Genomic DNA, 17726 nt, shown 5'->3' with positions numbered 1-17726 from the left:
AAAAGTAACGCTGAGAGCGAAAGAGAAAACCAAGTTTTTTAGATGCAGAGGAAGCAATATTTGTAACGTGCTTGTGCCAAGAGAGATTAGAAGTCAGGGCAATCCCCAAAAGAGATATATCATTTTCCCTAGAAATCGGAGTGTCACCAAAGATAACCATAGGAGCAGAAGAATCCTTTTTGCGAGATATAAGACAAGACTGAGTTTTAGAAGGACTGAAATCAACTAAGTTGTGTTTGCCCCACTGGAGAATTACCCGGAGATCGGAATTTAAGGAATTGGTAGCAGATTTTCGAGAAGTTCAAGCTGATTGAGCAGAACAAGGTTTCTTAAAATGGAAAGTGGAATGCAATATGCTATCATCGGCAAAACTATGGATAGGATTTCCAGTCAGTGGAAGAAGGTCATTAATATACAAGAGGAAAAGAGTGGGGGAAAGAACTGAACCTTAGGTAGACACCGGCATTAGTGGAAAAGTTAGAAGACAGAGAGCCATCTACCATCACCCTCATTGAGCGATCAGAGAGAAAACTGGATAGTCAATTCCTAAAAACAGTTGGCAAACCATAAGATGGAAGCTTGTTTAGAAGACCTGTATGCCAAACACGATCGAAAGCCTTTGAGTTGTCAAGAGCAACTGCTTGTGTTTCACCGAACTTTTCCATTGAATTAGTTCATAAATGGGTAACATAAGCCAGAATGTCACAAATGGATCGACACTGATGGAATCCATACTGGCGATCGTTGATCAGACGGAAGGTTTCTAGGTAGTTTAAGAGTTGGCAGTTAATTGATTTCTCCATTACTTTAGAAAGAGTAGAAGTAATTGAAATGGGACGATAATTGGATGGGAGGGATTTGTCACCCTTTTTAGGAACTGGCTGAATATGAGCAAACTTTGGAATGAGAAAATAAAAAAATATTGCAAAGAACAGGAGTCAGGTCAGAGCACAGGTTTGAGAACAAGTGGAGAAATACCATCAGGACCTGGAGCTTTCTTAGCATCAAGATTTGTCAAAATCCTTCTGACATCCTTTTGACGGAAGACCACAGGAGGCATTGAATGGAGCATGTTGGGAATGGTGGGAGGTGTTTTACCAAGATCATTAATACATGAGTTGGAAGGAAAATGGGGTGTTAGCAGGTCAGCTTTATACATGGCCGAAATGACAACAGAACCATCTGGTTTGGACAGAGGTGGGAGCAGAGATGGGCAAAAGTTGCGGCCAATAGCTTTGGCAAGAGACCAGAATGCTCGGCTACCATTAGGGCAAGAAGCAAGTTTTCTACTCTTAGCCTGTATAAACAAGCCAATTACGGTATGCAACGTTCTTCTCTTGAACAGCCTTAGCACATTTATTGGAAAACCAAGGTTTAGATAAAGGACGAGATTTTAAAGTGGGAGTTTGGTATAAAGGATTACATTCCTGCAAGAATAATTTCACTCACACGATCTGAGCAAACATTGACATCAGAAGTTTTGAAACAGTAATCTGACCATGGAAAAGAAGAAAAGAAATCTCGTAGGTCATCCCATTTTGCATTCTTGTAATGCCAAACAATATGAAGTTGGGAAAAGCCATGAGATAAAGGCTCCATTGGAGAAGAGACAATCACCAAGTTGTGATCTGAGGTGCCTAAAGGATCTCTCACTTCGACCGTGTACTTAGAAGGGTTGTTTGTGAGGAAAAGATCGAGCGTGTTAGCTGTATGGTTACGATTGTCCGGTATTCTTGTAGGTAAATGAACAATCTGTGCAAGGTCATAGTAATTGCAAAAGCCTCGGCATCTCGACCAGCTGGGTCGGTGTGACTAGAAAACAGAAGCCAGCTGGAGTTGTGAACATTAAAATCACCAAGGAAAATTACCTCACTGTTAGGAAAGTTGAATTGGAGAAAGTCAAGTTGCAAAGAGAGGAAGTCAAAGAGCTCCAAGTGATTAGTGGAATTGGGAGAACGGTAGACAACAGATGAATTTGACACAATGAGGTTGAGAGATTTTAAGCCAGAAAAGATCGAAAAGAGGAGATTCCAAATTACCAAGTCTCTGACAGGGAATATCGGAACGGTCATATCCGCAAGTACCACCTTTGAGGCGAAAGGAATCATAGAGCGAATAATTTGGGCAACTGAGATGCGCAGTAGTTGAATCAACTGATAACTGAGATTCTGTCAGAAAAAGTACATGGGGTTTGGCAGACTGCAAGTGGAAATGGACATCGTTGAGATTAGAATTGAGACAACGTATATTTGTGAAATAAATTAGGAAGTGTTTGGGAGGTTTAGATCTTTTCGCAGATAAGCTTACTCTATCAGTTTGACAATTCATGGTGTATTCAATGGTAAGAAAAAGTAGGTGGGACATGCTGTATGAAGTAATGAAATTTTTTGGATATGGCGTACACATGGTAAGAATATACCCAGATCCATGACATAATGGCCTCGACAATGTCCCCCACATAGGTGGTAGATGACTTTCATCAACCGGTGAAATACCACCACTTTGCTTATTGGAGGCTTGAAGTGGTTAAACCCATGTTTAGTCTCTAGAGGAAAGTTTCCGGCATCCCCCTCCCCCCATACTTCTCCTTCAACCCATGCACGGTACTAAGTACTATAGGTTTCGATACCTTTCGTGTTTGGGGTTTTCATTAAAAAAAAAAAAAAAAAAAAACATACACACTACTCGGACTCTGGCAGAGTAGAGGTAGCAAGATTATACACTAGCTATTCCGGAAGCCTCCTAGAGAGTTACTAATAGGTTCGGTCCGGCGTACTAACTAGCGGCCGGCCTGTGAACACTGTTTTAAAGCTGTACCATGAGCTTATTCATGAGCTTAGAGAATTGAATGAATTTATTTGATTTTAAGTTAAATTTCGAATCGTATGTAAACAAAGAGTTTAGAAGTGAAACTATTGTATGGAGGAAAATAGAGGTAACTCATGAATTTTAATTAGATTAATACATAGAACATATTGACCCATGATTGCTCTTGGTTTATAGTAAGTTTAATAGTATTAATGAACATTATGCTCTTTTTTACTTGTTTTTAAACGTCTGCATGTGCTCTGTACTCAGGCAGATTTTAAATAATTTTGATTGACATTGTGAGTGATATTTTTTGGGTGAACTCATTAAAGATATCTATGTTGACTACATTTTTCTCTAATATACCACCTCATTCAACATATCTGTTTGATCTCATATTTAGTATCTTTTATTCTATAATTTTATTCTGTAACCATACTTTACATTAATTATTTAATTCTCACTCTTTTTTTTAATAATGTCTTAAAACTGAACTTGATACATTATGTCCTTTATTGCCAATGTGCCATTAAATGTCAAACCAAAGCCAACACCACTATTTTTGGTTTCTTAATTCAGAGGACTGTACTTGTTATAGATAGCTCCATTATGCCTATTATTATTAGAATATTAGTTTGCATGGTACATAAAATCTTGAATCATGTTTGGTTTGAAATATTTTGATCGGCGAAAGGGACTGAATGCCACACTGCTATAGTTCAACGTTGCCGAAGTCAAATGCAGAACTGTATGATTTCCCGCAGCCTGTTTTCACAAATCTGAAGTAATTAATGTCATGATGTTACCTCTTTTATTCATTTATGTATATCTGACAGTTTTTTTTTTTCTTTTTCTTTTTTTTTTTTTTTTTAATCTTTTAGGGATTCTTCCAAGAGAGAAACCTAGTGAAATTAAAACAGTTCGCATTGTAAAAAGAGAATCAGAGAGACGTAATCGCGTTCGTGACAAGAAAAAAGTTACTTATGATGATCAGTCTTTGGTTTGGGTAGTGGAAGAGCCAGAATTCATTGTGGATGGTAATGAGGAAGATGAAGAAGGTAAATATATTTAATAATCTCATGGAAAATGTGAATTCCATTTTCATTTGCTTAAAAGCATTGCCTTTATATCTGCAGTAAACATCAGTTTAATATATGAGTAAAAATAACAAAGTGAGGAAGAGTGGTCATGTGGTCTTTGTTTTGTATAGCAAAGAACACAGGTGCATATAACAACTGTTTCTTATTTGTTCTTTATTTTATTCTTTATTTCTATAAATTATAAAGTAAAGAATGTATACACTGTCATATTCCACCTAGTGTTTTGTAGGTAGGAATTTGGTAAATTGGAAGGAGATGGGCACATGAAATGGGTAAAAAAAATTTTGATTAAGCTATAAGCTTGCCTCCTTGCATCATTTTGCTAATACACGCTGTGACATTGAGATTGCAGCCCAGAAGGAATGACCAGAAGAGCATGCAAATCAGCAGGCAGATGAGTCGCACTGAGATATACAAATGAATTAAAATATGGGTTCAATCAGGATTTCAATAAACAGATTTTAGCAGTTTTGGATTTTCACAGTGGTTATCACTTATTAGTCTTTTCAAGATCCGCTCTGTCCTTGAAATATCGCTATCAAATCAAAAGATGTGGAGATAGAGGTGATCGGACATTCCTAAAATTATAGGAAATGATGTGAACATCAAATGTGTTATAGAGCAGATGGCAAACCAAATGTGCAGAGGACTTTAATCTTACATAAAAATAATTGTTTACAAATATCCTCTCTCCTGAAGAGTAGGAATCACACAATAACACAGATGATTGCAGCAATGGTTGTCTGTCATGGTACCCATCTCTGGACCATGAGCTTGAATCTTCTCAAAGAAAAATGGTCCAGTTATAAAATTATCTGTAAACCAAAACCAAAGCAACACATGGGCAATGGAGAGGCACTTTGTTGATAACCCAGATATCACGATCCCTGCGCTCCATGATTATGGGTGTTCACATTGCCATTTAACTGGGGGGAGGAAAAAACCACATGTGGTGCGTACCCTGTACGACAAAAGATGTTTTATATGAAAACATCTTTGATGAAAACAGATCAGAATTGTTTTAAAATCAAACAGCTAGAACCGAAGTTATGGACAATGTAACCTTTTTTGCTCAAGACCACTACTTACTCTACTGAATCAATATTAGTAACATTAGTGTCATGCTTAAGTCCAAAATATTTAGTATGAATGATGTAATGTTTTATGCACACGTCCACTATTTACTTACCGAATCAACCTTTGGAAGAGGTTAATGAAATCCATGCCAATAGCCTAATTACTCATTTGATTGTAGCCATTTGTTGAATAGTATGATTGCAACAATACAAGTATTTGTATCATTGCTATCTGCATTTTCGTTATATTCCATTGTTATTGCCACCATAGGTGTTTTCACATATTTTGAGCAGTGAAAGGGACTGAATGCCACACTGCTATAGCCTTTGTGTTCAACATTGCCGAAGTCAAATGCAGAGTATTGTCGAGAGTATCAACAATGCTTTGCATTTGATGTAATAGAACGGAACATTTCTCCAATTACGGAGCAGATGAGTTAAAATGATCAAGCTCCTTTTTGTTACACCGACTACTATTTACATAAGAACGTGCATCAAGAGTTTGAAAGAGTAATGAAAAATGATTTCTGTTCTGTATGCTACATCTGGATCATCTGCTTTGAAAACAAATTCACTTTGAAAGACACCATTCCAGCACTCTCTAGGTTTGAATGGCTTTGTCTACCCAGAAATTCCATTGCATTTACTGAAGTTGGATTTAGTGACAGAGAAGCTTATTTCCCTTCACTTATCATTCATGCAAATAAAGCCCCTAAAACATGCATATAGACAATATGGCATTCTGGGCCAAGTGATCAACGTGCCTGTTTTAGTCAACATTATGGTCTATCGCTTGCCAAGGGAGATTGACTAAACAGGCACATTGATCACTTGGTCCAGAATGCCGTGTTGTCCATATGCATGTCTCAGGTGCCTTATTTATGCATAAGATAAGCAAGAAAATACACAAGTTCAGCAATTGGATCGGGTTAGTAAGAAAACACGTGGTTAAAGTGTGTTTCAATATTTGGTCGATATGTCTCTCTATCGATTGTATCAAATCATGATAGATCAGTCATTCTTTGATGACAGTCACATGGAAATTAATTTGTCTAAAGACGACATAAGAAAAGCATTTCCTATCAAAGAAAGTCTCATCGCCCAACAGCAAACATTGTGGAGTGATAATAAATATTTTAGAATCGCCCCAAGAAAAAACTTACGTACCACAAAACTTACTGTTTGACGAGCATGCAGAGGAACTGTCCTTTCCCAGCATTTATCTTGGACAATTCAGAACGTTCAGAGAGAATTTACATGTGGCTCCATTCATGATGGCAACAAGCAAGCTCAGACAATCTGGCCGATGTGGCATTACTCCATATCATCTTCTTTACATAGCAATAAAGGTAATGAGATTGAGAACGAGAGACTCTGACCTGCAAGTAAGCTCAATCCGAAGAATACATTAACAGCTGTATCAAAAACTATTTGGCCTTCCTAAAGACAGTTCTAACCTCAATTCCTGATTTGTCGCAAAATCGTGATATTTGGTTTGTTGATCAAATCGCCAAACTGGAAATGACATCATTTCCGTTGTTGACACCACTTTCATCCCCTTGGAATACACTATTCTGATATGATTTTGCAGCACTTCATTTTCGTGTTCCAAAATCGTCATTTCTGTGTTGCAAAATCATGACAAATTGGTTTTACTTCAGTCTGAAATTGCAGTCTCCAGACACTGCAATTTGCAGAACTTAGCCTTTCTTGGTAAGAGGACCCCTTCATTCCCCTCACAATCTTGTTGCCCTTCTCTGTACTAGGAAAATTCCTGTATATACTATAGCTGTCTAAAAGAAAGGAGACTAAATAGCTGTCTAAAAGAAGTTAGTTCTGTTAATTTGTGTTAACAGAATGGGACAGATGACAACACCCCATGAACTGCTCTGAATACTTTCTATCTGACTGCACAATTACTCTACCACCCTGAGTGTAGTACCACACAGTTGGTACATTTCTCTGAGGATACCGTTACCAATATGCAGTACTTTACATTTGTCAGTGTTAAACTTCAGTTGCCACTTCGCAACCAATCTGCCTAACTCTTCTTCTAGATCCTGTTGCAATAGCATACTGTCATTAACAGCCTTTTATCATCTTCAAACTTGGACATTAAGCCTGATATACCTTCATCAATATCATTGATAAATATACAAAACAACAATGTGCCCAACACCAAACCCTAGGGGAATCCAATAATAACATTAGTCCACAAAGAGCAGTGTCTATTGATTACCACTCTCTGTCTTCTCCCACTTAACCATCCTTTTATCCATTGTCGTAACTTGCCCTTAATACCATACTGCTACAATTTGTAGTAGTCTTCCATGTTCAACAGTATCAAAAGCTTTTCTGAAATCCAAGATATGATATCAAAATTATTTTTTGCATCCAGTTCCTTTGTGACCATATCATAGTATCCAATGAAATTGGTCCAACAAGACTTCCCTGAACAAATGCATGGTGTGTCTGAATTATTACTGCAGTCTTGTTTAGATGAACCTGCAGTGCTTCATTAACCAGTGACTCCATTATTTTCCCCAGAACAGAAGTTAAACTAACAGGTCTGTAATTACTCATGTCACCTGTTGATCACCCTTTGTGAATTGGGGATACATTTGCACATTTCCAGTCCGCGGGGACCTCCCCTGAGTCCACAGATGATGTCATAATTATAGCTAAAAGTTTGCTTACTTCCTTTGATTCCTCCTTTATATAACTGGATAGATCCTATCCACCCTAGATGCCTTTTTTAGTTTTTCAACAATTTCCTCTCCACTTTACTCTCAGTTATTACAAAATCATTTAGCTCCCTGTTAAAGTTTAATAAACTTCTGGCATCCCCATCCTTACAGAATTCCTCATGTGTGAATGTAGATGCAAAATACTCATTCAGTTTGTCAGCTATTTGAGCAGGATCATCAACAGTTGGTAATCAGTTGGAAGGTTTTGATAAAGTGTAACATTTGGCATTTCATAGATTTCTCCATTACTTTGGAATGAGTAGAGGTGAGTGCTATAGGATGATAATTAGAAGGGGGAGATTTGTACTGCCTTTTTTTTAGAAAACTTGTTATGAGAAAATTTCCGTGCAGAAGGAAAAACACTGGTGGAATAAGAAAGTATGAGAAGGTAACACAAAATGGGGCAGCTACAACTTAGCTAGTGCCTGATAAATGTGTTGAAGCCAGTAGGCTCTTTTATGTGTAATGTGGGTAAGCCTGTTGTTACTAAAGTGGCAACACATTGTCCTATTAGACTTGAGTGACTGAAAGGTAATTAATGTAGATATGACAGTAACTTGCATGTAGAGGCTGGATAGTATACACTGTCTGGTTTCAGTAGAGCTAGCATAATTTGTGGTAAACTGCAAATTTACAAAACTATGGCTGGATATTTATGCTAATTAAAAGCAAGTAGACTTGCAGAATCTAGTGAATGATTATTAGATATGCTGATCTTGCCACAGCATATCTAATGTAATGTATGACCAAAATTAGTAATTAAAGAGGTCTTTGCATATTCAAATATAAAAAAAAAAAAAAGAACAGTAGAACACAATTTAATTGACCTGAAGCTGCTTTATGTACAAATGAGCTAGAATAAAAAGATAAAAATACTATTCTTTAAAATTAATGATGAGCATATAATAAATGGTAGTCTTAATAACTAGCGCCACTATATATTTACATGGCCTTGTTTTTGTTTACAGATATGCTTAAATGTACGAATGGAATAACCTTCTTTAATCTAGCTTATGTTTTTGAAATTTTCACATTAATGATTTCTATTTTCTGAATAAAAATATTCAGAAATACAGAAATTTTACTTAGTTTATATAGTTTCCACTGTATTTGCAAGGAATTATGTGTTATATTTTATTTAAACAAAGTATTTTTTTCCTCTCTCTTATCATGCAGCTCTCTGCAGAAATTTTTCTTTCGGAAACTTGAAAAAAATTTTTTCCATTAATTAGAGAGGTGAGGTCAAAAGCTATAGGTGATTTTGAGGAATTTGGTTGAATATACTGAACTACTCAAACTCAAAGATTGTTTGGTTGTGTATCACTATTTCTCTTATATTTTAATATTACTTCGTGAGCTGCATGCAGTTGGGACACCTCCAGGAATATAATATCAAATACTAACAATTGTATGTGTGCTCATTTACACACTCACATACACTTTGAGTATGTATAGGTACCCAGACACATTGTATGTGCATGTGTGTACATGTGGTTTTTTTTTTATTTTGTTTATTTTAGAGACATCAGAACTTAAAAGAACATTGTCTTTACCGTATGGCTGTTCTCGTCCAGTTTCTCTGTATCATTCTTCTCAAATATTGCAGAGACAGGTAAGAGCAATGCAATTTTTATATTTCAGTTTGGTCAGTTGAAGTATTACAAACGGTAAATGTCCGAAATAACACAGCTTGTTACACCACTGATATAGATATACCCATGAGTGAAATCATGCCCCCCAACAAGAAGGCCACTTGTGAGGACATGATTGGGAAGATTGTTTATTTTATGAATTTTAGGATAAAATAAAAGTATAAACAGGAACTAAGTTACATTCATGGCTAAACATGAATATGAAAACAAATCTGTGTTGTAACAGAAACAAAATTTTCAGTGACATGCAATGAATCAAAAGCACATTTGTTCCATGCATGTATGTATTTAAGATGGAATTATAATGGTGAATGAAAGTAGAATACAAATTTTGATTATATGTTAATTATAAAGATATGGTGGACCCTGAGAGAAAGATATGGAGGACCCTGAGTGGGTGCGAGAGTACAGGCAAAGTTTTTATGGCTCCAGCAAATAGAGAAGTTTTTGCTTTTTTATTGACTTAAATTGGCATATTAATTTATTTTTTAGAGTTGCTTTATATTCCTAGTAACAGTACTTTAGTTTAAATTGAATTTAGATAGAGATTTTGTAGGTTATTATTTAGTATTGGTAATGTATCAAATCCACGTGTGGACAGGTTTTGCAGCTCCCGCAAACGAAAGGTTTTAATTATACTTAGCCGTTTTATTGACTTAATTGTTAGATTAAATTATTTTCTATAAGTAGCTTATAGACCTAGTCAAGCTCTGGTTTATTTTGAATTTAGATAGTGCGATTTGGAAAGTAAATAATACCTCGTGTCCATAGATTAACCATTCGTAGATTGCCGCCATTGTTATACGATATGACGTGTGCTAGCGTAAGGTTTAACGGAAAACTAGATAGCGAGTATAGTAGTATCAATTAATCAGTAAAATTTATTAATCTTATTAAATTTCTTTGTCAATTGAATTGTACTTTTTTAACTAAATAAATATAGCAACCTAGTTATTACAAACGTAACATCATAAATTAATACATATAAGTTTCCTTATACCCCTTTCATCTCCAAAAGGTTCAATTACAGCTCCCCCAAGATCATCCTGCACGTGTGGCTTTTGCGCAGTGGTTTCTCCAAGAAAGTGTTCAAGACTTGAATTTTCCAGCCTATGTTTTGTTCACTGATGAGGCTTATTTCACTCTGGAAGGCCTATTCAATCAGCACAATGCTTATGTGTGGCCTCACGACAACCCACATGGTGTGCGCCCCCATGCGTAACAACATCGCTTCGCAATAAATGTGTGGGCAGGTATGGTCGGTGACTGCTTAGTCAGCCCATACCTGTTACCATCCCGCATGAACTCCACTAAATATCAGATCTTTCTTGAACAAGTTCTACCAGGGTTACTTGACGATGTTCCAGCAAATATGAGACGCAACATTTGGTTTCAACATGACGGGGCGCCTGCCCATTATGGAAGATGTGTTTGTGACCATTTGAACAGCCGTTTTGGGCGTCGATGGATTGGCCATGGTGGACCCGTTGCCTGGCCCCGACACTCACCTAATTTATCGAGCCTTGATTTCTTTCTGTGGGGAGCCCTCAAATCTATCGTGTATGAATTGCCTGTGGAGATGGAAATGGAGCTCATGGCGAGACTTGTCTGCGCTGCTGCTGCTGTCAAAGAAACTCCAGGTGTGTTCAACTGTGTCCACCAATCCATGCTGCATCGGTGTCACGCATGCATCGCATCTCATGGTGGAACCTTCAAGCATCTGTTGTAACATCATAAAATGCATCCATCTCGTACTTCATTGTTAATATTATGTCAAATAAATCTTTGCCACTAATTACTGTCTTGTGTCATTTCTGCTTCTTGTGCCTCTGCTATTACTTTCCCGTGACATTTCCAGTTATGGGTTCCTATGCGATTCACATTCCTTTAGATGTTACCTACCTCCCCTAAACGTTTGTACCAATATTTTTGAGACACCCTGTATAGTGTTATAACTGCATTGGTATATAGGTTTAGGGTTATATTTTGTATTGGAATTTTATTGAACTTGAATAGAAATCATGACTCAGACCAGAGCAGCAAAGCATAAAGCTGAAACTGGTGGAAGTGCTGTGGCTCAGGGGAGAACTGAGGGGAGAAGTTGTCCTCTGAATCACAGTCTATTGAAATGCACTGCTTGTTTGATGTTTGTGGAGCAATCAGGAACAGGACATGATTTTGCCAAGGGGAATGTCTTTGTGTGTGCACCCGCGATATAAGGAGTGCGAGGAAATCAGGCGCCAACTCAGCATTGTTATGGGCTTATATGAGAGCTTGAAGGATATGGTGGATGCCCACGAAGGATTTAAATTGAGGGGCCCATCAAGCTCTCAGCTGCCCACATCAATGCCAGAGCTTGCACTTGAACATCACGCAATACAGAGGCAACCCCCAAGGCAGAATGCGCTGCTCCCAAAGGAACTAGTTGTTGTTGTAGGTGACTATTGCCAGGGAAACGGGGAACATATTGGGCAAAAAAGGATAGATGGAACAGGACCGGGGTATGTCTGCCAGGGGCAAAGGTTGATGACGTTGTAGGGCAGATATCATCCGTTACGGGCACAAAAGGCGATATTGTTGTACATGTTGGCACTAATGATATTAAGAGTAGGAGACTGACAGAATTACTTAACAAGTACAAGACAATGCTGAAAAAAAGCCGTGAGTTAGGGTTGAATTTGAAAGTGTCTGCAATTAAATTATGCCCAGACACGATAGGAGGGAGTATGATGAGATCCTTGTCGATCAATTCAGCCCTGGAGAGATTGTGCAAGGCTCGAGGGGTAGAATTTTTCTCAGCCTTGTCTGTGCTTGTTAACAGGAGAGACTGCTCCTACAGGGATAGGATACACTTAAATAGAAAGGGTGCAAGAATATTTGATGATGCTATCGAGGCAGTGTTAGGTGGGTCTGAAAACTGCTAGCTTAGGGGGATACACGGACAAATAGATTAACAGTAGCTACTGGCAGAGGTGAAAGTGATCCTTGCACTGCTTCTATTGAAATGCAATTGAGCAGCAGCCTGGAAAGCAAGGCAATGGGAATTTCCAGGACTGCTGGGAGTCATAGTGGAACAAGTAAATACATGGGCTGTGTTAGGGTAACTAAGAGTAGAAACAGCTGCATGTATACTTGCATCTACACCAATTCTAGGAGTATGGTTAATAAATTCGATGAGCATGAAGTGCTAGTCAAGACATCAAAGGCAGATATTGTTGGGATATCAGAGATATGGTGTCACACAGACATAAGCAGTGCAGAACTGGAATTTGAGGAGAACAATGTGTACAGAAAGGACAGACAGGACAGGAAGGGAGGAGGGATTATGCTGTTAGTTAAGAAACACATAAAATATAAGGAAGTGCATCCAATTTATGTGGGTGGACAATGCAATGTTGAGTCTGTTTGGTGTGACATAAGCACTAGGAAAGGAAAAATGAGAGTAGGTGTGTGTGTTATAGGCCTAATGAATCTGATGAGTATAATGAGCAGTTGTGCAGAGAAATAGAGTGGGACAGTAAATCAGAATGTCTTATGATTGAGGATTTTAATTTCTCAGATATTGACTGGAATTTGTGGGTTGGTCACTCACACACTGGCAAGGCTTTTGTGGATTTATTGGATGATTGTTTTCTACAGCAACATGTTCGGGAGGCAACTAGAAGGAGTAATACTTTTCATCTGATTATCAGTAGGGATTCATCATGCATTAAGAAACTGCAGATAAAGGAACCACTAGGTGGCAGTGATCACAATGTGCTGAAATGGAATTTACTCAAATAGGTAACTACCATCGGAGGTAAAGGGAAGGGTTTTTGCTTTCGTAAAGGTGACTACCATGGTCTGAGATAAGTATTTAAATTTTATACGTACCAACTGACGATGTTACCAACAGCAAATTCAACATGGGAAGCATTCAAAGAATTAATCTTGGAAGCTACTAGGCTTTACATACCAACTAAGAAATATTGTGCAAGGTTTAGACCTAAATGGATGCCAGATGAACTATTGAGACATGTGGCAGAAATTAAAAATGCATCGGTACATATAAATTAACAGTTGACACGGAAGCCTATGATAGATATAATCTGGTCTGTAACCAAGTCACAAAGGGGGTTAGGCAGGCAAAGGCAGATTACGAGAAATCTTTAGCAAAAGATGCAAAGAAAAACAGCAAAGAGTTCTTTACTTCTAGAAGGGGATGAATTAGATTGGTCCACTTGATATCGATGGTTCAACTGTTGATGATTCTGCTCAGGTAGCTAACAAACTAAATGAGTATTTTGCATCTACATTCAGACATGAGGAGTTATTCAGTTAGGGGAATGCCGGAGGTGAATTAAACTCTGGCAGTAAGCTAGATAATTTTGTAATAACTGAGAGAAAAGTGGATGGAGGAGAAATTGGTGAAGATAAACATAAGAAAGGCACCTGGGGTGGATGGGATCTATCTAGTTAAACCCTTAGCCATAATTTTGAGAGTTTCCTTGGCCTCAGAGGAGGAAACCATGGGCTGGAGATGTGCAAATGTGACCCCAATTCACAGAAGCACTGCTGGATCATCTAGACAAGACTTCAGTTATAGCTTGGACACAGCAGGTTTGTTAAAGGGAAGTCTTGTCTGATCAGTTTGATTGGATACTATGATGTTGTCACAAAGGAATTTGATGCAAAGGATAATTTTGATATCATATCTTCGGATCTTAGATGATGCTGTTGCACATGGAAGACTGCTTCACAAATTTTAGCAGTGTGGCGTTGGTGGCAAAATATGTGTGGGAGAAGACAGAGAGTGGTAATCAATGGACACTGCTCTTAATGGACTAATATTATTAGTGGAGTACCCTACAGTTCAGAGTTGGGTCCATTGTTTTTTTTCTGTATTTATTAGTGATATTGATGATGATATATCAGACTTAATGGCTAAATTTGCAGATGATATGCAATTCGGCAGGGTTGTTAATGACACTAATGTTAGTACGCTGCTGCAACACAATCTAGAAAAGTTGAGCAGATGGGCTGAGAGGTGACAAATGTAAAGTACTACACTGACAGTGGTAGAGAATGAAATGGACCTTTGGGTAATTATGCAGTCAGATATGAAGTTATGTGAGCAGTGCCATCGGTCTGTTAGACTAGCTCATGGTGGTGTCTTGTCAATGATATAAAGTAATTTTTTTTTTTTTTTATCAGGGATAAGGAGGTGATTATCCCCTTGTATAAGGCAATCATCAGGCCATACCTTGAGTACTGTATACAGGTCTGGAGGCCTAATTTTAAGAAGGATGTCGAGCTGCTGAAAAGAGTACAGAGAAGGGCAACAAGATTAGAATTGAATGGATCAAAGGGTTGCTTATGAAGAAAGGCTTGAGTTTTGCAAATTACAGTACCTGGAGACTAGGCACCTGCTAGGTGATCTGATTGAGGTGTATAAGGCCTTGAATGGTTTGAGCAATCTCAGTGCTGATGTGATTCTTCCTCTTGCTCAGAATAATCGCCTAAGAGGGCATAAAATCAAATTGAGGAAAGACGGTTGTAGGATAGATGTATGGAAGTTTGCCTTTAGCCAGTGGATGATTTCCTGAACAAACTTTCATCTGTCATGTTAAATAGATTCAAGGCAGCACTAGACAAACATTTGGAGCTAGTTGATGGGTGAACTGAGGTGGTTTTTTTTTTTTTTTAGCTGATGCTGTATAAGCTTGCTTTCTTGCATCATATGCCTTTACTAATGCTAAAGAACATAGATGTATTTGTTGTGTATATACTCTATAATATATTTATTTTATTTTAGGGACCTACTGCCCATGAACAGCTCTTTGGACAGTCTAGTAATAATGTAGATACAGTGGATAACAGTACTGTGGATGTGAGTCCTACAAGGAGATCTAAAAGAAGACATTATACTATTTCCGGATTTCAGGCTTTATTGGAACACAGCATGCCAAAGGTAAGAAAATATCAGATCCAAGAATTGAACTGGTTACTAAGGTTCACAATTTTAAGAAGAAATAATAATTCTTCAACTCAGAAGTGTAATATGTTTAGATTATTATACAACTATTGCACATCCCATATAAAGACATTAATAGTAATATAAATGAAAGGATTGATACATGAAACTTTTTTTGTTTGTTTGTTTTGATGTTCAACATGAACCCTATTAGTAACTCTGGGAAAATTCAAATGATATTCAAATTCATTTAGTAAGATAACACAGTCAGTCAATGTTACAGCTCGATGAATCTGAATATTAAAAAGAAGAAAGTACACATTATCTTTAAAAAGGTCCCATAAAAAGGTCTGTTTGTATCAGATCAAATGCCTGGAGAGGAGTGGTGGGGGCCATGGTTTTGGACATGTGGTTACCAAATTATCCTTGCAGCTTTGTATTTAAGAACTAGTTATTACAAACGTGGAAATGTTGTGATCTTGTTGAAGAACAAAAGCAGCAAACTCATCCTCAACTGAAGCATTAACCATGTTTCTCACACATGTCAAGATAGACATTTCTTGTTACACTTTGCAAGACTGTACAAAATGTCAAATAAAATTTATATGCTTTATCTGCATTTAATTTTGATTGCTGAGAGACTTTTCTGAAACTTGGCCTTTCACTGAACAGCAAGTAATGAGTACTTGACCTTATGGCTTGGACTTAAGTTTCACTTGTAAAAAAATCTACATCTCTGCTTAAGTTGCTAAATTGAAGTTTTTAAATTGCAGAACATCACCAGAAAAGATAAATCTTTTACATGTTTAAAAATCTGAGATGCTCTCCAAGCAATTCGTTAAGCATGCAGCCCACTTATAAAGGTTAAAGATACACATTACAGTTATGTTTTTAAATGGAAGTTTTACTTCCATATGAATATGATCTTTATTGTAAGGTTCCTAGGTACACACAGGTACCCTACCTTTACAAACCCTTCATAGCACTAAGCCATGGGTTTAGTTGGTTGTACTGGTTGGCTGTGGACTTAGACAAAATGTTACTCACAGTTCTGCATAAATTTGCTAATAGAGACCACATCAGCCTATGTGGAGCTAGTAAGCCTCAAAACAGCTGCCCCAGTGGTGTCTCAGATTTTTAAATGTACAGTGGATTTGCCTTTTCCAATGATGCTGCTATACAGTTTAAAAGGTATTAACAACTTAGGCAAATTATGCAATTTACAGAACTGTGGATAATGGTCCTTGATGTGGGGGCTTGCACTGGGTGAGTAGGTTCTATGATTACTTCCCTGAATGCTTCCCACTTAGAATTTGCAGTTAGTAAAATCATCATTTGGTCGGATTGAAAAGAATTTAAAAATACAAGACCATTTTATTCAACTTTATTGAAGCAAAACCCCTTCCTTTAATTTTACAGTAGTTATATCTAATGTTTGTCAGATACTCCTGAAAGAAATTATATCTTTATATAAATCCTGCATACCCCCAGGGGCTCACATCTGGTGAGTATGGGCTTGGCACACCCAGGGTCCTGAGCTGGATATTGTCATTCTTCTCTTTCTTGGTGATTCCTTTCTACTCTCTCTCTCTCTCTCTCTCTCTCTCTCTCTCTCTCTCTCTCTCTCTCTCTCTCTCTCTCAGGGTAATAGGGAAATTTTTTTTTTTTTTTTTTGCCTGGTGCAGCATAAGCCTCAGGCTTCCTTGCACCATATGGCTAATAATAATAATAATAATAAAATCCACCCACTATGATTGCTGCCACCTAATGGTTCCTTTTTCTGGAGATTATTAATGCATGAAAGAGACTGCTGATAATCAGATTAAGACTGTTGCCTGGATACTGGCAGGCTTAGAAAACAGTCATCCAATAAATCCAGAAAGGTTCTGCTAACCACAATTTTTGGAAAGTTAACATCCCCTGTTATAAGACATTATGATTTACTAGCTCACTTTGTTTTTCTGTAACTTACTTCTACTCTTAGGCGCCTCCGTGGCCAGGTGGGAAGGAGCAGCAGTGCGTAACACACACACTTCTTGATTAGACCGGGGTTTGAGCCCATCACCACCAAATACTGAGGATGCGGAAAGGTCAGGGAATGACCACCGCATATTCCCGGAGCAATATGGCCTTAGTTGCTAATGCTCCTAAAAACCAAATAACAACAACAACTTCTACTCTTATTTTTATTTTCCCAGAGCTTGTCATGCCAAACTCACTCAGTATTACACTGGCTGCCCAGGTCAGCCAAGTGCACTGCCTGTGCTTCTGTATTAATCTTAACTGGAGCATAATTTTCCTCTACCCATCCTCCTGTCCTTTCTGTGCACATGGCATAAAAGATAATCTGAACATATCCGTTGATGTATACCAACTACCCACAAAATGGC

The 17726-nt window shown here is 37.7% G+C and overlaps 1 protein-coding gene across 3 annotated transcripts in view; it reads left to right on the top strand.

The window, feature by feature from the left end:
* The window catches only part of kmr (pleckstrin homology domain-containing family A member kramer), a 666551-nt gene that overhangs the window by 540893 nt on the left and 107932 nt on the right, over positions 1-17726 (top strand). For all 3 annotated transcript variants that reach the window (XM_090386565.1, XM_090386564.1, XM_090386566.1), the window contains exons 21-23: positions 3690-3866; positions 9252-9343; positions 15178-15333. In XM_090386565.1, coding sequence (XP_090242691.1) covers positions 3690-3866; positions 9252-9343; positions 15178-15333 — 425 coding nt within the window. The remainder of the gene's footprint in view (positions 1-3689; positions 3867-9251; positions 9344-15177; positions 15334-17726) is intronic.

This window comes from Mastigoproctus giganteus, chromosome 12 (genome assembly GCF_048544385.1).
Source record: "Mastigoproctus giganteus isolate SK-2022 chromosome 12, ASM4854438v1, whole genome shotgun sequence".
Classification (NCBI taxonomy): Eukaryota; Metazoa; Arthropoda; class Arachnida; order Uropygi; family Thelyphonidae; genus Mastigoproctus; species Mastigoproctus giganteus.
Note: the sequence above shows the minus strand (reverse complement) of the source record. Positions and strands in the feature narration are given on the sequence as shown.